The 22,549-nt window shown below is 44.5% G+C and overlaps 10 protein-coding genes across 10 annotated transcripts; 5 read left to right on the top strand and 5 right to left on the bottom strand.

The window, feature by feature from the left end:
- The first annotated feature begins 84 nt into the window (after positions 1-84).
- On the top strand, positions 85-1,683 carry BGW36DRAFT_310744 (peptidase C14, caspase domain-containing protein). Its single transcript, XM_046212460.1, has 5 exons — positions 85-491; positions 555-591; positions 662-722; positions 782-1,264; positions 1,320-1,683. Exons 1-5 carry the CDS (start codon positions 212-214, stop codon positions 1,470-1,472), a joined length of 1,014 nt encoding a protein of 337 aa, XP_046077866.1. The 5' UTR covers positions 85-211; the 3' UTR covers positions 1,473-1,683.
- A 2,224-nt stretch (positions 1,684-3,907) lies between these two features.
- On the bottom strand, positions 3,908-5,381 carry BGW36DRAFT_367172 (uncharacterized protein). Its single transcript, XM_046214831.1, has one exon. It carries the CDS (start codon positions 5,143-5,145, stop codon positions 4,201-4,203), a length of 945 nt encoding a protein of 314 aa, XP_046077865.1. The 5' UTR covers positions 5,146-5,381; the 3' UTR covers positions 3,908-4,200.
- A 2,029-nt stretch (positions 5,382-7,410) lies between these two features.
- On the bottom strand, positions 7,411-9,605 carry BGW36DRAFT_10155 (major facilitator superfamily domain-containing protein). Its single transcript, XM_046209164.1, has 8 exons — positions 9,529-9,605; positions 9,059-9,463; positions 8,800-8,996; positions 8,634-8,743; positions 8,427-8,575; positions 8,234-8,372; positions 7,879-8,181; positions 7,411-7,823 (listed from the first exon to the last, which is right to left on the bottom strand). The coding sequence occupies exons 2-8, from the start codon at positions 9,308-9,310 to the stop codon at positions 7,540-7,542; spliced, it is 1,434 nt and encodes a 477-aa protein (XP_046077864.1). The 5' UTR covers positions 9,311-9,463; positions 9,529-9,605; the 3' UTR covers positions 7,411-7,539.
- Positions 9,606-10,613: 1,008 nt separating this feature from the next.
- Positions 10,614-11,740, bottom strand: BGW36DRAFT_392913 (putative methyltransferase; the record flags this gene model as incomplete). The annotated part of the gene is made up of 3 exons (XM_046217753.1): positions 10,614-11,443; positions 11,502-11,628; positions 11,708-11,740. The coding sequence occupies 3 exons, from the start codon at positions 11,738-11,740 to the stop codon at positions 10,614-10,616; spliced, it is 990 nt and encodes a 329-aa protein (XP_046077863.1).
- A 431-nt stretch (positions 11,741-12,171) lies between these two features.
- On the bottom strand, positions 12,172-14,666 carry BGW36DRAFT_367155 (uncharacterized protein). Its single transcript, XM_046214830.1, has 6 exons — positions 14,311-14,666; positions 13,966-14,244; positions 13,465-13,905; positions 13,183-13,406; positions 12,313-13,123; positions 12,172-12,256 (listed from the first exon to the last, which is right to left on the bottom strand). Exons 1-5 carry the CDS (start codon positions 14,562-14,564, stop codon positions 12,519-12,521), a joined length of 1,803 nt encoding a protein of 600 aa, XP_046077862.1. The 5' UTR covers positions 14,565-14,666; the 3' UTR covers positions 12,172-12,256; positions 12,313-12,518.
- A 204-nt stretch (positions 14,667-14,870) lies between these two features.
- Positions 14,871-16,589, bottom strand: BGW36DRAFT_413254 (major facilitator superfamily domain-containing protein; the record flags this gene model as incomplete). The annotated part of the gene is made up of 4 exons (XM_046219243.1): positions 14,871-15,089; positions 15,153-15,317; positions 15,378-15,884; positions 15,950-16,589. 4 exons carry the CDS (start codon positions 16,587-16,589, stop codon positions 14,935-14,937), a joined length of 1,467 nt encoding a protein of 488 aa, XP_046077861.1. The 3' UTR covers positions 14,871-14,934.
- A 582-nt stretch (positions 16,590-17,171) lies between these two features.
- Positions 17,172-18,317, top strand: BGW36DRAFT_284792 (uncharacterized protein; the record flags this gene model as incomplete). Its single annotated transcript, XM_046210264.1, has 1 exon — positions 17,172-18,317. The coding sequence occupies one exon, from the start codon at positions 17,172-17,174 to the stop codon at positions 18,315-18,317; it is 1,146 nt and encodes a 381-aa protein (XP_046077860.1).
- A 132-nt stretch (positions 18,318-18,449) lies between these two features.
- On the top strand, positions 18,450-18,914 carry BGW36DRAFT_367153 (uncharacterized protein). The gene has a single exon (XM_046214829.1). It carries the CDS (start codon positions 18,570-18,572, stop codon positions 18,747-18,749), a length of 180 nt encoding a protein of 59 aa, XP_046077859.1. The 5' UTR covers positions 18,450-18,569; the 3' UTR covers positions 18,750-18,914.
- Positions 18,915-19,232: 318 nt separating this feature from the next.
- On the top strand, positions 19,233-21,039 carry BGW36DRAFT_285686 (uncharacterized protein; the record flags this gene model as incomplete). The annotated part of the gene is made up of 3 exons (XM_046210342.1): positions 19,233-19,292; positions 19,353-20,135; positions 20,197-21,039. The coding sequence occupies 3 exons, from the start codon at positions 19,233-19,235 to the stop codon at positions 21,037-21,039; spliced, it is 1,686 nt and encodes a 561-aa protein (XP_046077858.1).
- A 510-nt stretch (positions 21,040-21,549) lies between these two features.
- On the top strand, positions 21,550-22,519 carry BGW36DRAFT_421802 (uncharacterized protein; the record flags this gene model as incomplete). Its single annotated transcript, XM_046219621.1, has 3 exons — positions 21,550-21,697; positions 21,753-22,216; positions 22,274-22,519. The coding sequence occupies 3 exons, from the start codon at positions 21,550-21,552 to the stop codon at positions 22,517-22,519; spliced, it is 858 nt and encodes a 285-aa protein (XP_046077857.1).
- Positions 22,520-22,549: the final 30 nt, after the last annotated feature.

The raw sequence follows: 22,549 nt of genomic DNA, 5'->3' as shown, positions 1-22,549 counted from the left end.
GCTGTTTAAATCATTGAACTGACCGGAAGACACGGCGAATCGCGGCGAGTTGGGACCCGCCGCCTTTTTTAAATGTTTGTTTACTCCACTACAATTTTGCCCTCAACATATACATACGATTAGAAGAATTAATATTGAAAATTAATTCTGATTTGGTGCATAGAGCATAATCAAATTGCCCTAGGCAACGTCATAAAGGGAATACGACACAATGCCCCGCAGAAAGGCTCTCATTATCGGAATCAACTACTTTGGCTCGCAACACGAGCTGCGGGGCTGCGTTAATGATGCTTACAATGTACAACGGTATCTTGTCGAAGACCGAGGGTTTTCACCAGACCAGCAGGATATGGTAATTCTAACCGACGAGCAACATAATTATGGGACACCTTTCTTTCCTACCGGTCACAACCTTCTCGCTGCTTTCCACTGGCTTGTGTCCTACAACAATCCTGGTGATTCCTTGTGGCTATCGTACTCTGGGCATGGCGGTAATTTTATTCAATTTGCATAGCTGTTTAACTGATCTATATGACTGATTTGTGACAATGCAGGTCAGGTAGAGGATCAGTATGGAGATCGGGAATCGGGGTTAGCATTCAAAACAAATTTATTGATAAATTCAGGTTGTTCTTATAACTGACTTTATTGAGTCGATAAGCTTCAATGACACTATCTGTCCGGTTGACTTTGAACGTAATGGACAACTTACCAGCAGCACGGTAAGTCATAGACCACTAAGGAGTGTGGCAGAAAGTTGAGAGTTCTAACGAAAGAACAGCTTCACAAAGCAATAATCTCTCCCATGCCTCCTTGGGCACGCCTTACTATACTTTTTGACTGTTGTCACTCTGGTTCTGCTGTGGAACTCCCATATACCTATCGCCCAGATGCTGATGGAAACATCAACATGATCAACAACTTAAAGGAAGGAATAAATCTCGCCATGCACGCCAATAGCCTGCTCCAAGGCGGTTTCTCGGTGGATCATCTCGACGACGCACGTTCGCTGGTCGCTGAAGCTACCACCTTCTTCCACAGTCTGCATCACCAGCGTAATCAGCAGCCTGCTGATGAAGAAGGACTTGTTGACGAGGGATTCCACGAGAATTGGAGAAATGAAGGCAAGGATGCATGGATGTTTAGTGGATGTGCTGATGACCAGACCTCGGCGGATACAAGTATACAGGGGCTGTCAACGGGGGCAATGTCCTGGGCGTTCATCAATGTGATGAGGCAGAACCCCCAGCAAAGCTATATTGATGTATGTGTTTCATCTATTGAGAACCGAGATCTGAAGTATCCGCTGACTTTGAAAGATCCTACAAAACACGAGACATCTTCTGCGTCAGCAATACTCGCAGGTTCCGCAACTATCTGTAGGGGCCGAATATGACTTGAACCAGATGGTGTCGGTAAGTTATCAATTGATATTTTATTTTACATCCCAGATCAAGGCTTTAGTCTGCTGACAAAGGGTAGTTCTGATCTTATGAAGAACATTCCAACGATTTATGAATGGTTTCGTATTATTACAAGACCTTTTATATAGCTAGAAATGGCTGTACTTAGCTGAATAAAATAATATTATCCAAAGCTTTTAGTAGCTTTTGTACGCCATTGTTACATTCGCCGGAAGAATTGAAACCCACTTAGTCTCGGTTGAAGCAACGGTCTATGCGATGAGACCTGCAAACAAGGTTTACTATAACACCATATTCTGGATGATAATGCTGATCGTAAGAACTAATTGTTTACACATTTCCTTTTATATGGCTTCAAATTGCCTGTGGAGCACGTTGACGGTAATGTTCGATATCTTTCTGAGTCTGCCAATATTGCATGACTAAGATTCTAATGTTTCGGGAAGGTTATAACCCGATACCCTTTGACATTCGTGATCGAACTCTCCGCCCTCCAAGAAAGTCAAGTGAAAACCTCCGCCTGGACTAATAGGGATAAGTAGTAAATATTATGACTTCTAAAGTGATTATCCCTCGTTCTGTCATCGAGCTGGGTTCATTTCAACCGACCAAGCCCTATATCAGGCCGTTGAGACTGTTTTCGTCAACCCATCCAACCCGGCCAGGTCGGCATACGTCATAAGAATTCTATATAGATGTGCAAGATAGTGGATAATATTGACAAAATGTGGCTATCTAATGGAAAAATTACTAATTATAAGCATGGTACGGATCAGTGAGTATTGCGTACACTTCTAGCTAATCTAGCACAATCTGAATATAGATCGAGCTTGTCGTGGGGAGCAATTTGTTGACGGGTGGATCGCCTACTGGTGATTACATTTAACGCGGAGTCATTCTATATCTCTATATACTAACAAGTCCAAAATATTAACGTAAATACACATGTGAGATCCGTAATGGCCAACCGCGGTGGTCTCATCAATCAATCTCACAAACACGAAGCACAACTCCGTATCAATTCGTATTGTTGTTTGATACGTAATGCCCATACTTGCAGCCTGGGTATTGAATCAGCCACTACTGTTTAGGCATAACCATACCTTGTATGTTATCGGAGTACTTCGTATGAAGTAATGAGGTTCAACCAAATGCGCCGAGATATCACAAATCTCTTTTACTCGTGAAGTATAAGATATGTATATTCTTATGCAGCCTCGAGTGTTTCCTGACCGACAAAAATTAATCAGGATCCCCGTGTATATAGTATTGTTCAGTATTATATTGTTTTCTAGAGCTGTCAATTGATTGGCATAAAATATCAGTTATAGACCGGTCTCCTAGAGGTACATGAGCCAAGCTGCGGGTCGTGTTTCTAAGGTATACGTAGAGAGATCCAACAGGCGAGGAAGGGTTGGTGATTCGATGAATTATTTCGTACTCTGTACAAGAATGGCGATATACATCGAAAATAGGATTTCGAGGGATTGGTAAGTCAGAACCCTGATTTTCCACGGCTTATTCACAATGCAATAAGACCCGCACCGGCTCGACACTCATCTAGCATAGCGAATAGCTTTTCCTAATAGGGCAACTGGTAGATAGCATATCCACTTTAATATGTTGCCTCACTCAGGCCAGACAGTCAGATAGTGGTTTGTCAGATGGAGATAGCGAATGGTGCTTCTTTTCTTAGAAAAGGGGCAAATACATATGAGGGCTCTGTTTATTTTTGAAGTTTAATGATCAATACTTTTACGATGATCCACGGGGACTTATTGACCATGTTTATTTCCTTTTTCGTATTCGTGTTTAGGCTCGTATTCTCATGTACAGACAGCGGAGTACGGATACATGTGGCATTTTTTTGTTACATACCCTGTGCGTCTATATGCAGCTAATTAGACGGAATGGATGCACTGACTCGGATTAGTAGAAGGTGGCGGAATATGACGAATGATTTGACGGCTAATGTGGTTCTTTGCTACACCAATCAGCGCATACTTCGTACGTAGTAACGAGACGCGATGTTAAATCGCAGGTAGGGGTGTGTCTAGATCGACACTTCGTTTATGAAATCACGTAATACATGCAGATCGATTTGATGGTGAGGCTTTCTTTCTTGGGTTACTAAATAAGTTATGCGTTTGGAGCTTTGGGGGAGAGGACTAAAGGCAATGAATGAATAGCTTTTTATTAATAATTATTTCTGTTGTCGTGTTTACTTTATGGCAAAACAATTAAGGTTTTGAGTAGGATGAAAAACTGCTTTTCATGCACATGTACTTGAGTGATGTGCATTAAAATTGAGTATGATGGACTTTCGTGCTGTGAGGCGACTGAAAGGCAAAAAGCGAATGATTTCGTCGCTAATCACAAGCGCCTATTCGTTATTATTTCTCTCGTCAGAGTGCCTCTGACATATCAATAGTCGTGATCTCTAAAGATCATATAATAATAAAATATATTTTAATGATTTATTTGTGGACTTTTCGTAGCTGACATATTCTAACATATATTACGTGAAGATGTAGATTAATAATATACATGTATATGTATTTTGCTGGCAATAGTCAATCCAGTGCCTCTTTAGAGCTTATAGCTCTTGTAAGGCTTAGAGGATCTCTGCAGTCTAATTTAAACCTGTTGCTGCCTTTTTTTGCAGCAACACGTAGTTATTCGAAGATAACGGATTTCGCAGATTTCGTAGCTTTCCTTCGTCTATCGGACAAGACCGCGGCCCACATGTAAAAGCCAGGGAGAAAAGATTGAAATATCACCAATAATAGGCCCACTGCTGGTTTCCATCACCTGTCATCGTTACTGGTGTAGAAATATTCATTGGCACATTTGGATCTTCGGCGGTGTTGCTATTCCATTTCCACCTGGCATATTCTACAGTGTTGGGGTCAACTAACCTCAGTGGCTCCTCGGCTGTCTGATGAAATTGTAAGGAATTAGGAGAGGCCAGTGTATTGGACCATATATCGGTGTCATATAAAGGCTGCTGGCTCATCAACGCCACATGGTTATCGTATGGCTCTGAGCCAAGCAAAGTGTTATTATTGTGGTGAGAGATCATATTCCATCCCTGCTGTTGCCCTGGGGCAACGGATAAACCGTCATTATTATGCCCCCGAGACGTGAACGAAAGTGGTCCTAAAACTGGTTCTTCGCGGTATTGCCGTGGTTGGGAACGTGGTATTAGGGCATGTTGAAAGGGTGTTGTGTTAACCACGTCTAAGGCATGAAGTGGCGGAGAACCAAAATGATAAGATGAAGGGGAAGACACTCCCTCTGAGAACTGTGATGGTGTTGATGGTGAAGACGCACCGACTCGTAATGAAACAGCCGTAGCTGTGCTCTGCGATCTTCTTGGTTTTGTGCGATTTCGTGATGAAGTAACCGGCATACATGATGGGGAAGAAGACGATGATAAAGACGGAGGAGGGGGTGTCGTCGTAGTAGATGAAGGGAGACTTTTTGCGGATGAAGTCACACTGCTATGTTGAGCCACTGAATTACTTCGTTCTCTCTCTCTTTTTGATTTGTTGCTCGGCCGTCCTAGACGGCTTGGTGGACTATAGACGCATTGTGCACCAGCCTCAGTGCATCGTTCGCAGGGCTTGTTGTCGCTGATACCTGTGCGTGTGCATCGCTGTTTTCGCTTGTGACAACGATCACAGGCCAACCTGAGAGAAGGGCCTTCAAAAAGTAGCATTATAATTGGTGTTGTTATTATAATACTGGACGAATAATGATGACAAAAATGGGACCCGAGAGCCTTTTAAATTGAAAACTTTCTGGTATTATTAGATGTCAATTACCCAGTAGCAAGTGATTTGGAACAAGAGTAATGCGACAATTAAGGGTAAACGATAATAAAGCCAACAAGACCAGCCAGTCTCAATCATAAGCACTAAATTCGTAGTCTCTTTAGGTGGTTGTCATTCGCTACTGTCGGGGGTAATTAAGCTCCGGTGAGTTAGACGGCTTTCCAGAAGATCCGTCGAAGAAGAGTAAAGACAAAAATGGGTCCTTTGCGCTAGTCCTGCAGCATAATATAGTCAGGTTTTGCTAGATTTTCATTGGCATTGGCAATTCTGGACGCAACACCCCATAGCACTTAGCTGATGGGCTATTTGAATGCGCCAACTGCCGCGAATATCGCGTATTCCTCCTCGAGGGTCCCGGCTGATGGTAATGATAACTGTTTGACCCCAATTCTAGCATGCAGTAGATCTCCCGGGAGCCTGCTGCACCCTCCTGCTGCATCTTACCACGTGCGCGGTATTACGGGGCATATTGTTACAGCAAACAGGATGACAGTAATTTGGTAAGCTTACGGAAGTCTGTATGTAGCGGTAATGAGATGAATTCTCAGTGAGTATTCGTTTAGCTCTCGGCATATGACCGAGCGACCGTCATCAGGGTCCTGGATAGTTATACCACAATCCTGCGAAGTTTCATAAGAATACACACTTGACCGATCGATTTATAAGTAGAAAAAACGGGCATTGGTAGTTCCGAACCCCTGATCAGCAGAGCCAAATGTTTTCCTGGATTCATAACTCATTATCAACTACAAATCAGCCAGTCAAGTAAGAAACGGCTGGACCCTACGAGTCTGGGCTGAGCTGATCAATAATTACACTGCTATTACCAACTCTACGGAGTGCCGCTGGCCGTAACTACCAACTAGCCGTAGAAAATACGGAGTCGGTGCTGGACGAAGTTGGCACGACTCGAGGCTGATCTACATTGACCCGTACAAAAACGAAGCAGAGGCATAGTATTTGCTAGCCGTCAGAGTGGTGCTGAATGATTACCATCATTATTAATCGTAGATCATAAATAAATACGGAATCTAGCAGGATGTATTGCATTTGCTCAACAAGCTGATGGCCCCCTTATAATGACTCTAGAATATCAACCACGTAGAACGTGATGGGCCGATAACACCAACGGCGTCCTGCACAGACAGGTACATGAAGAAGGCCGCAATGGCCATCCGATGGCCACAATCCGGATTAGAGAAGCATAAAAATTTAGCCCGCGCACCATCGATTTAGGCCCCCACTCAGAATGACGCGGTGTCAGAGTCTAGAGAAAGCTAGGCTCCGCCTCACGCGTCATAATTTGCTTAGTTTTAACCTAGTTTCTAGAATAACGAAAAGACGGGAAGACGGGAAGTCGGACCAAATATTTGGGGTAGATATGGTGGGAAATATCGGCTTGGCTTTACAATGGGGTGATAGGAACGTGGGGACGAGAATGAGTGGTTTAATCGTTTCTACGGGGTCCAAAAGTTTAAGTCCTTTGAACACTTCTTGTTCGCGCCGGGTGATGCTCTAGAGGACTAGATCTTACTATTAATTAAACTTGAGGTGGAAGTGAGATGCCACTAGTCATTAGTGAGTGGTACAGGATTCTAATACCTCCACGTACACGTGGAGAAAATGCTACAATGCAGCTATATTAGCGCGGAATAAAACGCGGCTGTGAGTTAGCTATTGGTTGTTCGAAAAATGATAAGATGACGAAAGTAATAGTAGGAGTCTGCTAGGATGCTAATGGGGGGAAACGGTTATAAAAACCGCTCGGAAAGGGAGGATGAGCAGCGCCACCCGTATGTTTCAGGCTGTGCAAATCATTGATCAGATAAAGTGAGAGGGTCTGCCTGGAGAACGTTCACCGGCAAATAACCACCAGAATCCTCAGCCTGGAGAAAGTCGGAACAAACCGCCTGGAGGTTTATGCTAGAAATAGCTTGATTATTTCCCACGCCGCATGGTAGAAAACAATTAGCCTTCCGATATTTCTTATCGCGAAAACATACTCCCAGATTTGAGGACATTCTTTTTCTGTGCAAAAAATGTAATATTCCATGATGTTACTGCCAAATGCTGCACCTCATCCTAATTGCTAGTTTCTTGACTCCTTATCACATAGACTTAGCAGTCCCAACCTGCAAAACGTACCCGTGTATCAACTACATACTATTCTTTCTTTTGGTTATTGGACGGGTCATTTTCCTTTTTTTGCAGCCTGACATTTCCGCAGAAAGCGGTCGTTCTAATGTCTACGGAATATCGGTTTAGTCCAGTTGACCAGATTATGCGGCAATCTCTTCATCTTCATTTACGACATCAATTTTCCCTTCCACTCTTGTGGGTAGCCAACGTAAACTGGCCCTCTGGACGATCGCTAGTGCAATCAAAATTACCCATGCAAAATAGCCGGCAAGGATCTGGTGCTTCACACCTGTTGCGAACAAGCTAGCAAAGAGGCCGGGCGCAATAGAGCGAATAGCACTGGTTAGCGTCAGGCTGATTGCATTCAGTGTGCCCAGAGTTTCAGAAGACGGCGATATATCATTCAATGCGAGTTGAAATGCAGCTAACATTTCCCATTAGCACTATGGAGGCAACTGCAGCATTGCAAATAAACTTACTAAATCCCATTGCAACACCACTTCCCACGACGACGACCACCGGCGCATACACCCAAAAGACCGTCTCCCATCCGACTCGAAGAAAAATATTTGCTGCCGGAGTAAGGAAAAACCAGAAAGGTAGGCAAACAGAACAAGCACGAAGAACGCCACCGGTTCCAATGCGGCGTTGCAAGCTAGGGAATACAAAAATCAACCAGGCTGCCTGGGAAAGGCCACCAATGCCCATAAATGCTGATATTTGGATTTCCCTAAATCCATAGCCACCGAATTTTGGGTTGGTGAAGTAGAAGACGGGAATGACTGTGGTATTATTAGTGAAACTGGACAAGACAAGCATCATGTCGATACTAACTGGCAGTATAACCCAAAGTAATGAGGATGGTAAAAGCGTTCAGGAATAGCACCAAAGAGACTCCCGGAGATCTGATAATTTCAGTGGTTGACATAGGCTTAACAGGCTCATTTCTGCCGTCAATTTTACTTCTTAAAGTCTATGGGCTTTGTTAGAGAGTTATCAAATTTACATTAAGAAATTGACAACGAACCTCTTTCACAAAAAGAGCAGAAACAATGCAGGCAGTCGCTGCGATGCTTCCAGTGGCGAACGTTGGCAACGCATAGGGATAGTCTTTGAAAAAGCGAACGTTGCCAAATAGTGATGGATATTGCTCAGCTGGGCGTAATAGCACGCCGCCTGTAAATATTAGTATTGGGTCCTGCGGCCTATATCCGATAAAAGGGCAATCGCGTACCTAATAAAGGGCCTACGCAGATTCCGAGGTTGCTGAAAAGCGCAAAGTAGCTAAAAGCTCTAGCCTGCGTCTTCGGTGTGCTGTTCTCCGAAATTGCTGTTCGAACAGTCCTTGATTCACACTCAGAAACAATAAACAAGTTGATAACGAGCCAATAATAACTTACACCACAGTCCCGGAAAATACCCCTGCGAGGCATCGATATACTATCATCTGCCAGATCTTTTGACTAGTTCCAAAGAGCGCACAAGTTACCGACAGTCCTGCGAGAGAAATGACAAGAACAGGCTTTCGACCAAAGCGATCCGAAGCCCGCCCCCAAGGTAGCATCAGCATCATCTGCGTCAGGGAGAATAAAGATTCCTAAGCAAGCAACGTTAGTATCAAATAAAAGGCGAATGGAATACAAAGCTTAATTTTCATACAATGAAACCGCTATAAAACCCGACATCAGTCTCGGGCACATCGCCACACTCCTCAATCATGCGGTTCATAAACGGAAAAATGGAGAAGAACGCAATTGGTTCGACTATTCGAGCGAAACACAGAAGCAATATTTGCCCCATAGGTAACGGTTTGTCAATATTTGCGCCATTTTGTTGGACAGTGGTATGTGTTTCAGGAGCAGCAATAAGAGGTGTAGTCTCATCCATATTACTTTCTTCGGAAAGTGTCATTTTCACCGGTTTCAATATTGAGAACCAGAGCAAGCACTTTCAATTTCTCTTCATACAATTTCAATTTCTCGTTCCGATCTATTATTCATTTATAATCTCTCAATGAAATTTCCCAAGATGAAAAGAAGAGAAAAGAAAGAAAAGTATTGTAGCCTGCAAACAGAAGTCAGCATGTATAATCTTGAGTATCAAGTTCAGAAAAGTTCTGATTGACACACCACAGATGTTACTGACGCCTTGATGCCTTGATGACTCTCAGGCTTCCACCGCTGCGAATATCTGTCTCAGATAAGTTTGGTCTTGTCATTTGGTTACTATGCAACCAGTCGTCCAAGAAGAGCACTCTAGCAGCAGACCGCAGCGACAGGTTTGTGAGGAGATAAAACTGATCGTTCGACATTGAACGGTTGTACTTACATAAGCCGATAGTTTAATTTTTGTGTTTATTCCGAGCTCCGAACCTGCTCCTTTTTCGGCCAAGTCAATGAAAGAGCCTTCGTCTTATGCTGTAATTTCAGGCTAGATTGAATAATAATAAATATTGTTATGCAATTAAGGGCCATTTCATTGACTCATTCCTATTCCTACTATTATTGGCCATGTTCCAAGACCGTACCCAGACTTTGTTTGTTTCGTTTTCGCAATATGACAAATGTATTCCTAAATCCAGGGAATCAGTGGTTATATACTAGAATCCAGGTATCGTCCTGAAACTGAAGCCAGGCAGTGGTAGGTATATAGAAGTATGGATTAAATACGATTCATACATTGTACGTAATATGTATAGGCCGATACTCACGATTTGATTGGCTGTTGAGTAAATGCCATTTGAGGGTCTGTCCCACTATACCCCACTTGACAGATACTAGTTCAACGCTTACGAGAATCCTTCTGCTATTATTGGACGAGCTAGCTTGATCGGGGCAATGCGCGATGCCGGATGCGGCCCGTCCAACAATGCCGAGTGGGGTAGCCGCCCCCTCTCTCCTGGGACTTTCCCTAGTTGCTGTCCTCTTTCATGCAGCCCAAATATGAGACATTCGGGTCTTTGAGAGAATGGGAAAAACGTTCGAAAAACAGATCAATTATGCCGACCATCAATTCCTTCGTTGACAGACCAGCTTGCTCAACGCAGGACTTTGCTGTATAAATGCTGCTGCAGGATATCCAAAACGCCCAGGCATTATCCCCTGCCTGCCAATTTACCAACACGCTGTACGCTGTTAATAAGAATAAAAAAAAGAAGCCACCACATTCAAAGTGGTGAATGGATATGAATGTGCATGAAAAATCCAGTACCGTGTTACGCGTCGACCGGTTTGCGACCAACTAAGAATCGATACACGGTGTATAAGTGTAGGCTGCGATCGTTCAATTCGTTACGCACCATCGAAAATAGGATGCTGGCTTGGTCGTAGCTGTAGCCCAGGACACGCGTAAAGAGGGCAAGTGAATGGGCCTCGACCGACTCATTCACATGCAATCGCTCAAAACCGCCAATTTCTTTGAGTGACGGGTCGCGCGCCCATTGTCCGATAGGCACTTTGACTATTTTCTCTGTCAGATCGACAAAACCAGTGTCGTGCATGAGCTGCCTCTGATGTCGTCCAACATCAATGGGTTTTCCGTTGCGCGCCGAGGCTTCGCAAAGTCGCATCAGCCATTCTTTCGTCCAGGGGGCCTTTAGAAGATTCCGATCATCCTCGCTGTAGACTACGGGGTCGTATTCGTGTACTTCAATGTAGCCGCCAGGCTTGAGGCTCTCGTAAGCCTGTTTATATAATCGTGGCCAATTGTTGGTGCTGCCGCTCAGTGCGCGCCAGTGAATGTAGTCAAAACGTTCTTGCTCATCGTAGTCCCACGGGAGTTCAAAGTCATCGACGTAAAATTTCAAATTCGGCGGGACAAAGCTCGGCTGGATGGGCGACAAGTCGGTGCCGATCACAACGGCGCTGGGGAATTCGTCTGCGAATTCGATCGCCCAGATACCAGTCCCAGTGCCAACATCGAGTATTCGCTGCGGGTTACGGATGGGTGCGAGATGTAATCGGCCGCCGAGGCAAAGGAGGAAGATGTGATGTTGAAGGTCGAGGCGTGCTTGTTCCGTTTCATCGTTAGGCATCGCATAGGAACCTACAAAAGATGTGAGATTGTCCGATCCTAAATTTGCTGGATTTAAATGCGACTATACCTTCGCGAAAGGCATGATATCTGCGTCCATTTTCATATTCGTAGTGGAAGATTGACGACCGTAGGGATTCACTTGTCTCTGCAATCGACCCGTCATATGTGGAATCTCGGTCGTCGACATGCGACCCCTGAAAGTCAAGATTATTATCGCTTCATGTAGAAATGCAGTATATATGCGAGGGAAATGCAAGGATTAATTAGGCTCACATCAACTGGAATGGGAGGGTGGTGGTAGGGCATGTCGTTCATGTCCATCGGCAGGAGATTTGTCGTCATATCACACCACATACGGTGACACAGGTAATAAATTACATCCAGGCAGATGTAAGCTCACTAGTCATTTTAATGGCGTTTCTATGTCTTGTTCTCCCTCTTCGGTCAACAGGTTTGGACGGACGAGAAATGGAGGAACATGTGGCACTGAAGGTGACCACTGTTAAGCGCAAATGTCGGCCTAGGGAAGCCAGCTTGCAGCGTGCACATGTGCTGGGGGTGATGCCCCACCTGTGCCCCCTTTCCATAGGCTCTCAGTATCGAGGAAGCGGCGATACGCCGGTAGGACGGTACGGAGGATGGAGCCAGGGAATGAATCCATTAGTTAAGGCTGCATTAACGAAACTAGCGTGCGTGAGACGTATCCTGTGGAACTCGGGTGCATAGTACCGGGTACTCCCGTGAAGAGTCATAATATTATTAATTAATATGATCATAATACGGATGATGGGTATTGATATCCGTCTAGGTATGGACGTATTACTATACGCTAGTATTTAGTATTTACCATGATTTCTTAGCTGTTATTATTTGCTTGCCTTAGTATCCAATCATATTCCGCCTGGGTATCCAATTTGGGATTAGCTTTCCTTGAACAGGATACGCTTTACCTACTAAGCGTCACAGCAACTACTGCTTCAAGGTTAGTGGGTATTGATTGCTATCTTGCTAGCAGGCAGTCTATCTTGGATAATTGCTGTTAAAGAGGCATAAACTCTCCAAGGCTGAAGCAAATACCTCCTCGTCATAAGTCATTATCTTGATACATCGCTCCCCACTGTGGCCATGGAGCCGTATCCATAGCGATGTTGAAGAGCTCCGAACCGAGGAAATCTGGATACAAAACCCCAAGGTCGGTGGGTAACGATTGATGATTTAAGGCACTGAAATTAATGTCACAGTCTGTCACATTGCTAACTCCTGGTCGAGCATATGGCCGCAATTTACTGAATTGTGTTGCCAATATACCACCTAGCATATGTGCCGCATGACAGGGCAGTCCGATGGACCTTAACCAGTCGATAAGCTTTGTGACGAGACTGTCCAGAGCTTCGATATCATGATTAGCCGCTCGGAGCTTTGACTCGTAGGTATGCACAAGACGACAAAGCGTGAGGGCTGAGAAGGTCACAATGTGGTATATTTGATCGGTCAAGTGACGCGTGCGCTCGTCTGTCGTTTCGATGACAAGGTTGATGATGGTTTTTGACTGATAAATCATCTCCGTGGCAATTGTTTCTACGACGGATAGTCCCCCCCGTAATCTTGAGGGGGATTTCAAGCATTGGCCATAGGCTAGAAGATGTGCGAAGTGGAAGCCCATTTGAAGGAATTGAGAGCGTGGCTGATCTTCTCCATATTGAGTATATTCGTTCTGACAGAGAGGATTTTCAAGAATAGTCACTTACTGAGTAATGCCATCCATTCCTGATGCCACGTTTGCAAAGCAACTTTCGTCTCAGACATGTTGATATCAGAGCCGCAACACTTTCTATAAATGACCCAGTATAGGCTAATTTCAGCCGCCATCCTTGCCTCATAATTGGTGATATTATCAGATTCGATAAACCGAACACAGTGATTAATTTGCTCTTGATTCAGCAGAGCCTGCCTACGAGTGCCTACACAATATCTACAGAGCCTATCAGTCTAAAGCCATGTTTCTTATGAGTTCATTAATGGGGTCTTACTGAAGATGAGCCAGACAGAGGTGGTTCCACAAACACCAAGCATCGAGTTGAGACCTTGCCGTCTGAGCAATTGATCTGACTTGAAAGACCTCGACGAAATCGGGACTAACCGATACTTGTTGAAGGGCGTACCCTGTTAAAAGCCAACTGTCAACACTCAATGGCACCTGGCCGATTGTTGTAGACCATAGACTCAATATGAGCACCGCCTGGAAGAATTCTAAAGACTGAGGCGTTATAAGTAACGAGGAGCTAACAAGACGTTTCGCTTCTTGGAATAGCTCTGGTGCGAGTCTGTCGGCAAGTTCCTGTGTCGTATGCCGTACTGAAATTAGAAAAATACTGCAAATAAGCAGTGGCGACTTTCTTATTCGTGGGAGTAGGACTGTTGTCGATATGTCCTCCGGGAATTTCACCCATCGACCGTAATGGATATGAAACCTTACATATTGTAAGCCAGAACCCGCGTAAAAAAAGATTTTCATTGACAACGCAACGTACAGCTCGAGTAGGGAATGGGCAGTGGATAATGTTACTAGTCCTGTTGAGATTACATCCGAGTGGGTGGATCGATGATGAGACTGAATCAGTTCCGGGGTATGTACACCGGCGTCCGTGGCGGCATCTCTGATGAGAAATACAGGAGCCGTGTTGGTGTCAGTTTCGGCTGTGGATTTTATTGTTCTTATCTGAGTGTTGCTCGCAGTTCCGGCGAGTTCATTGAACCTTGCGTCAATCCGATCTACTAAGGCCTCAACAGTTCTCTCCAACCTAGTTAACCTACACCAAAACATTGTTACCTATTTAAATTCTTTTAAAATGCCTCGATATCTCATGGATAATTACCTTTCGTGCACTGGAATCCGCTGCTGGATGGAATTCGAGCCGTTGCTGCTACTGGTGTCGTCCGTAACAATATGTCTCTCCCGCTCAGCCAATGAAATGGAATGGTTATTTTCAGCATTCAGAGAGCAAACTTGGGACAATGTCGAGCAGCGAAGACAGCTGCCTTTTGCGCCCTGGGATGCATAGCAACGTGTCTTACACTTCCGGCAGAGATCACACGCTTTTGAAGCTCTGCCAGATCTCAGAGGAGGCATAGTTCATGTTGACAAGCTGATGTGATATGAAAGCATAAGCACTTCCACCCATGCACCCCAGAGTCTGCAAAGATCAAGAACCCTCTTATCATAGAAAATGGCGGCATTTTCTCTCAAATGTCGTTATTTAGGATCACGTGAAAGCCTCGTGGTTGATAAGACCAGCCCCACTTTGATTAGGTTTCAATTGATGAATGCAAATTGTAATGAGAATGACTGTAATGGGAACTTTGAACCTACTATTTGCACTATCATTTGAGGCAATTCTCTTCTATGGGAAGAATACAATGGTATTCTAGTTTAGATGCTTTATTGTACGCACCTAAAATGTAACGATTTCCTGTAGATATAGGACTATTGCCCCCCTTCATTATCTTCCAAGTTCAATAACGGTTGTCTTAGCTTCAACACCTCGATCCCCATTATCAAATACACGGTACAATAGCTTCCAAAATAAAATAACGACCGCTGCAGCAATTACACATGAGGCAGCAATTATCAGACCGTGAGTATACCGAGGTGCATCTTGAAGAGATTAGTTTCAAATGACGACTGAATGAATTGATAACGACTGAAGTTGTAATATACCTTGTGTTTGAAATAGCACGTTTCCAGGGAAGTTGGCGAGCTGGATGCTCATTACATACGCAGCCAGAGCCACAGGGCGCTTGTGGTCTTCCATCTTGGCAGTTAGCCACGCTGCACTGATTGCCTGAGCAGAGCCCATTCCCATTTGAGTCCATACCACACCTCCTAGATAATATGCTTATTAGTGATATGCCATAACTGAGATTGGAAAACACTGTTATATACCGTAAAGAACCCATTTGCTGACTCCATCAGCTGCAAGAGCCAGCCATAGCAGACCCGCCGCTCCCCAAAGATACCCAACAGCGATATGAAACCCTCGTTCTCCCAATTTGTCACTACTGAAAGCGAGAGTTACAGACAATACCAAGGCACACGCACTACCGACTGAATTGAGTCCGTTTGCTTGTAAGCTTGTAAATCCGAGACTCTTGATGATGGAAGGTGCATATGTATTCATCGGTGAAATCATTACCATAGAGAGAAGGGCAGCCACAATATGGCCATACAACCGCCAGTCCATGAAGGTTTCTAGAATATGAGAAGGCAGGACTGGCTTTCCGTATCGCATACCCTTCGTCGGGTCGTTTTTGATGGCCCGAGTGATGAGTATTGTTGCCTCTCGATCGGTGAAAATGTTGTAGGACTTTCCGAAGAATGACTTAGGGCTAGCCGGGCTGTGTGGAAGGTATAAATACATGACGACTCCGAGAAAGCAAGTCAAACTGCCCTCTAAACAGCGTTGATCTTATTAGTATGTGATATTGAATGGTATTCTCGGATTAAGGTAAACAAACCAATAAGAAATAGCCATTGCCATCCATGTAGGCCACCTCGTCCCCCAAGAGATAGAAGTCCGATCGAAAGTGGTCCACCGAGAATTCCTGCAAAGCTATTTGACCCCCAGAAGATTGCATATCGCAGTGCGAGCTCCTGATTTGTATAGAGCTTTGAAATATATAGCGCAATACTGGGTATATATCCGCCTTCAAGTGCTCCTATGAAGAATCGAGCAGCGCATAGTCCGGAGGGGTCTTTCATGAATATTTGTGACCAGGTTGCAATACCCCAGAGAAACATAGTAACCGGGAGAAATCGTTCAGCGCCAATGTATCTGCTGATCATGTTGAATGGCAATTCAGTTATGACGAAACCAACTGTGAATAATGTCTGCGCTAAATTAATATCCGAGTTGTCCACATGAATGTCCTTCCTGAGGGTATCGGTCAAGGCATTACCAATGTTCGTACGATCGAATTGCAGAAAACAAAAACACAAGACAATAAAAGGAAGGATAAAAAGATCTGCCTTCAGCAACGCTCTTCTTTCCTCTCCGAGTTGGAGTTGTATGCTCGGATCATAACCAGGAACATTGATGGCTTCATCACAGATGATGTTGTTGACTTCGTGATTATAGTCTCCTTTTGAAAGCTCCATCTTAATCTTTTAAGAGCTGTAGATAATGATCTGGATCTGATAGCAGCTCTTTTACCGTAACTTCTTCCAATAATTACCCTTAGAGTCTACTTTGGAGTCCTGCCCCATCTTTGGTCCTGCGAGCGTGGTGAATGATTTATACTAGTAACAATTCTGCAGCGCAGGAAGAATATCGAGACAATCGAGATAAAGCTCTCTCCTGATAATCTGAAGTTATCATTACGGGGATAATGACGTGCTGAGTGTGTTCACCTATCAGCCAAGAAGTTTTGGGAAGTACGTGAACCATTCCTGGTGGGGATGTTATCTAACCAACGGCATACCGTCGGCTTGCCGGAGCCTTTCCTAAGGCAAGCCGTCGGATTTAATTACAAGATAATTTTATTGATGATAGCTTGTGCATGATGAAATAGTGAGGCATAAATTCTAATAAGTATAACATGTCACTATTTCAAGCAAGTTTTTGTCTACTCTATCACAAGTCTTACAATTTTGAAACAGAGTTTACTGTGCAGTTATCGAGCAAATCGTCTAATCGGCTCAGAACATTGTTTTTGCTGACCCAATTATATCTACTCTGAAATGGAGCAAAACACACTTAAAAGAAGAGGTGTTGGCCTTACTGGTGTTGACAAGCAACGGTCATTCGGAGGCTACACTCTCTTCTGCCCCCTGACTAGCGATGTAGCCCATTTGATTGACATTGACGGAAACGAAGTCCATTCATGGAAGCTACCTGGAAGAATTGGTCGACATGCTAGAATACTGCCAAACGGAAACCTTGCAGTCAATACATTACGCCCCGCTCAAGGTAGCACGACTAAAGATGGTGGTCCCTTTCCTTTCCCATTCTTCAACAAGTATGGCGGAGGGGTCATGAGTGAGTTAGATCCGACTGGGAATTTAGTACGCCAGTTCCAAGACTCCTTTGGTCATCATGATCAGTATCATTTTGGAGATGGGAGGCTTCTTTATACAAGTCTCGAGGCCTTATCTCCAGAAGAGTCCGCAAAGGTTGTTGGAGGAGTGCGCGGCACTGAAATCGATGGAATTACCTATACAGACACGATAAAAGAAGTCGATGAAAAGGGTAATCTTGTCTGGCAATGGAGAGTCTCGCAGCGACTACCTCGGGATGAGTTTCCTCTTCAACCACACTACACACGCGAGCACTACCCGCTCATCAATTCAGTCCTTCCCATGCGAGATGGCAAACATATTCTAGCATCAATGCGGTCAGTATCCGCAGTGGTAATCATCGAGAAATCCACGGGAAATATCGTGTGGAAACTCGGTCCAGAGGTGCTGGCTCAACAGCACAATGCCACCGAGCTTGAGAATGGCAATATTTTGGTTTTCGACAACGGAGCATACCGCAACGGCGAGTCAATTACTTATAGTCGGGCCATTGAAGTTGACCGTACGACTAAGGAAATTGTATGGGAATATCGCGATCGATCGCAGATGCTGTACTTCTTCACTCCTTTCATGGGCAGTGCTCAGAGGCTCGCCAATGGTAACACCTTACTGTGCGAAAGTGGCTTCGGCCGGCTTTTTGAAGTCACTCATGATGGCTACATTTGCTGGGAATATGTCAATCCACATTTTGCCTGTTACGTAGATGAGGCAACTGCAAAAATATTTCCCGGCGAATCAAACGCATTATTTAGGGCATATCGCTATTCGCTGGAAGAAATTCCTTGGCTGAAAGAAAAGTTAGGCATATAGCGAAACCTTTTTCTTTTATTTCCTATTTTACAATTTATTGATGAAGGATGTTCCAAAAAAGCCTGAGCCGTCCACAAAGTTATGTAGTTATATGTTTAAACTCTACCGATATTATTCTTGGAATTCATATACCGATCTGATGATTTATTTATTTAGCTATCCTAATTCTATAAACTATTTTCCTGAGGTGATACAAGATATAAGAGATACATAATATAAGACGGCTTCCGCAAGGATAAGACAAACATTGTCATGAGCTCACCTGGATTTATCGACGGAAAGATTGAAGGAGTACATGTCATCATGGGTAAATCGGTAATTATGATACAAAACGATCCTAATTTAAGCCCAACTCATAAGGAATTTATTCACAGTCTTGATAGAGTAATTGAGAAGGTGCAGGTCATTGACTTTGCCGATGATGTGTTTTGAGAGAGAATTATTCATGATGTAGCCTGTCAGTATTATGTCCCTGACTGCTTAAAACAGTCAAGAATCAGACCCGAGGAATGAGTGTTGTGAAGCGAGAAGTGCAGTTAATGATAACATTCCTAATATTCTTACAACTGTATAATTTCTATTAGGATAGTAAACTTGATGGGTAATCTTGTGGCGGAGTGGATATGAAAAATAAGTTATCTTATTGGTCAAGAGCGAAACTCACAGTGAGTCACTAATCCGCACTTGATTGGTTGAAATGTGACCTCGTATTCGCAACCAACAGAACTTGTCAACTCTTAACCACTATACCAAAAAGGGCGCAACCCTTACTTAGTAAGGATTTTTAGTGGTTATTTTTCCTGACAGAACGTCAGCCAGCCTGGCCAACTCCTACAGCAACAATGAAATAGGCGAACAACTTTCCTATATCTATTCGATCGGTTGCAACTAGAGAAGCTAACTGTCGCCACCGATATGGTTGGCGTCGCTGGAAAATCTAAAGGCTGCAAAACCTGCAGGCAGCGGAAGATTGCTGTGGGTGTTCTCTTTCCATGCGGTATTGATCAAGTCGACCTGCTGATCAGGTTTATCAAGTGTGGTCTGCAACGCCCGCAATGTGCACAATGTATAAAGTCTAATAGGATATGTCTTGGATATGACCGCGATGTACAATTTATTCCAATGCAGGCGAAACTGACGGAGAAGAAACTTGTTGTGACAAGCTCCTTTGGGGAGATACGACGGAGCTCAGCACCTATTCACAAGAAAGGCCAATTACCGAATTCAACATCATCAACAACCTCAAAGAGTTTGGAAAGTGGACACTCCAACAAGAATGGATATTGTCCGGTTGAAGAACAGCCAAAACATGCCATATTGAATCCTATATTGGATGGAATTTGCGCCTCAGCAAACCGGCAACAACTCCTTAATGCTTTTATTTCTATCTGTATTCCACGAGATACAGAGGTAGCAGGGTCATCTTCACCGAGAAATGGTGGACCATGGCTGCTGTTATTGCGGGAACTTTCGATACGCACCGTAGCACTGGAGGCATCGATTTCGGCAATATCCGCTTCCGTCTTGGGACGTTTGCAAAACAATTACAGCCTAATCAAAGAAAGTCTAAAACTATATACGATTGGTCTGCGAGAGCTGCAAAAGGCCCTTTGGAATCCGCGGCTAATGTATAACGACGAAATACTAGCAGCATGCCTTTGCCTCAGCTTGTATGAGGTTTTAGAGTGTCCTGGGGAGGGTAATCAAGCGTATTATAACCACTGTAAGGGGTGCATGAGGCTTGTCGCAGCACGCGGGGTGGAACGACATGTTTCAGGAATAGGGCACGAGTTGTTTCTCGGTCTTCGCTCTCAGGGAGTAAGTTTCTTCACGGCCGTATTTCACCTAGCTTGGATTCTGACTTTTGACCAACAAATAGATACTCCTTAGCATAGTAACCCGCCAGCCAAGCTTTCTTTCTACATCCCTTTGGATGGAAGACCCTTGGAAAGAACAGCCCAAGCGCCCATTGGACCGACTGATGGATTGTTTATGCGAAGCGCCGGCAATATATAAGACTGGTGATCAAGTGGAAACTCTCACGCCCCTAGAAAGCCTAGAATTTCACCTCGATAGTATTTCGAAGTTGTGGAAGATAGACGCTACCCTTGAAGGTGTCTATGACGACTTTGCAAAAGAATTTCCCTGCCCGATGTATTGGTCCGTTTTGTCAACCGAGCCCAGTTCAGCCGATGATCCGATTCTTGGAAAGGTTTTCCCTGTTGCCTATGACTTCCCTTATCTGAAGGTCGCGCGCTCGCTTATGATGTACTGGTCCTGCAGGTTTTTAGTATGGGCGGGGTTCTTCTATTTATATCATGGGGTAATGGAGATTGATATTGATGCGATGGATGCGCATTGCTCAAATTATCCTGATTGCGCCCTGTTTGACGATGGCATGTGCCATTGCCGACACCTTGTTGTGCAGCAATCTGGTCACTATAGGTACGACAAATCGCACCTGAAGCCACTGGAATTTCGACTCGATCTCAAGTCGCTGGTGTATAATGTCTGCCAGTCTGTGGAGTACTGCATGAAGAGCAGTGTTCCTATCTTTGGTGTATGGTCTGTCACCACACCACTATCCTTAGTATACGAGACAGTCAAGCATATTCCTGGGTTCAAGAGGGAAGTTGCATGGATGGAGGCAGCTCTTCGGAAGCTGCAAGCCAGTGGGGTACGGATCATCGACTATAGCACGAGTATCAACAATCCACTGTAGCTACTCGTTGCCAATACCTCGAAATTTATGTCACCATTCCAAAACGCGTTCGCTCTCAATGGCCTTGGTTTAGCCTCGGTCATATTACGCCTGACACTAACTAATTCTATAGAGATCGCGGGTTGGCGCTGAAACCGGCTTAGCACGATGGGGCTCAACCCGGCACACGCTAAGCCAGCGCACGCTAAGCCAGCGCACGCTAAGCCACCGTCCAACCAGCACACTAACCGCATCTGGAACCAACATGCGATCCCCACTTTGTCCATTTTCACAGATCAACGAATAGCGACGAGTTTTATGTAGAAGGGGAAAGCATCTTGATAGAAGCTACGGGCAATGATTGCCTGCACAGGGCTGATTCCGTGTCTATGGAGATCATAGTACACCTGGCTGCTGTACATAAAAGCCCTGAAATCCTCCCTGATTTTAGTTATAGACCAGCCGAGCAAGAATATTCAGAATTCTTTCCCTCAACCAATACAGTTATTCTCCTGCATTTCATTCCTCAACATGCTTAACCAACACTCCCAGGTGGGCATTGCTCAGATTGTCTTCTATGTTCCGGCCGTCCTTGCAGCGATAACCTTGTTTCTCTTTCGAAAACAAGTCAAGGGACTCCCACGCTTTGCGTGGTATGTCCTTACCTTATTCACTTTGGGTTCGTTTTGGTTTTCATTCCAGCTTCAGAATCCTCACTTACCAACCCTACCTAGTTCGTCTTGCGGGCGGCATAGTTGTCATTCTATACGAGAACAACTCCTCGTCCACGGGTCTGGCAATCGCATCTGTGATCCTCCTCAATGCAGGCGTATTTCCATGTATTGCGGCTACAATTGGGTTCATCAAGATCATGTTGGTTCAAAACACATTCCCTGATCTAGTTTTTGCGACAACCTTTTCTAAGACAATGCCCCACAGTACACACATTGACTATAAACATGACCGCGTTTTACACTATCTCGTCGTCACCTCCCGACTCCTCTTCCTTGCGGGCATCGGCCTTCTTGTCGGTGGTGGCGTCCTGGAAGGAAACTACAATGATCAAAGCTCGGTTCAGACCGGAATAAAACTCTCACGCGCAGGATATTGTGTCGTCGCTGCCTTTGTCGGAACCCTGCTCCTTTTTCTCGCGTTTTTCTGGGTGAAGAGACAGACATTGTCCAGCACTAGCCTTCTGGTAAGTCTTCATTCATGTCTGGAGAAAATTAAAGTTCTCTGATCGTGTCTTAAACAGGTTCTTCGAGGCGTAACTATGGCAGTGCCTTTTTTCATTGTTCGACTAACGTATGCCTTTCTCTCAGTATATCGTGGCGCCGAGGACAAGACTTGGGATTCGCTGAGTGGGCCGATTGCGCCATTTTTGGTGATGGGCTTGCTCATGGAGTATTTTGTTGTGGTGATTTATCTATACACGGGCTTTAAGATCAAGAAGACAGTCGATGTTGTTCCTGACGGGGAGATTTTGGCATTAGCGAAGTAGATTCGCACTATCTAATTTGTCTCATAAAAC

This window comes from Talaromyces proteolyticus (assembly GCF_021365285.1).
Source record: "Talaromyces proteolyticus strain PMI_201 chromosome Unknown BGW36scaffold_1, whole genome shotgun sequence".
In the NCBI taxonomy this organism is placed as follows: domain Eukaryota; kingdom Fungi; phylum Ascomycota; class Eurotiomycetes; order Eurotiales; family Trichocomaceae; genus Talaromyces; species Talaromyces proteolyticus.
The sequence above is the reverse complement of the archived record's forward strand: the minus strand, read 5'-3'. Positions and strand labels throughout refer to the sequence as shown.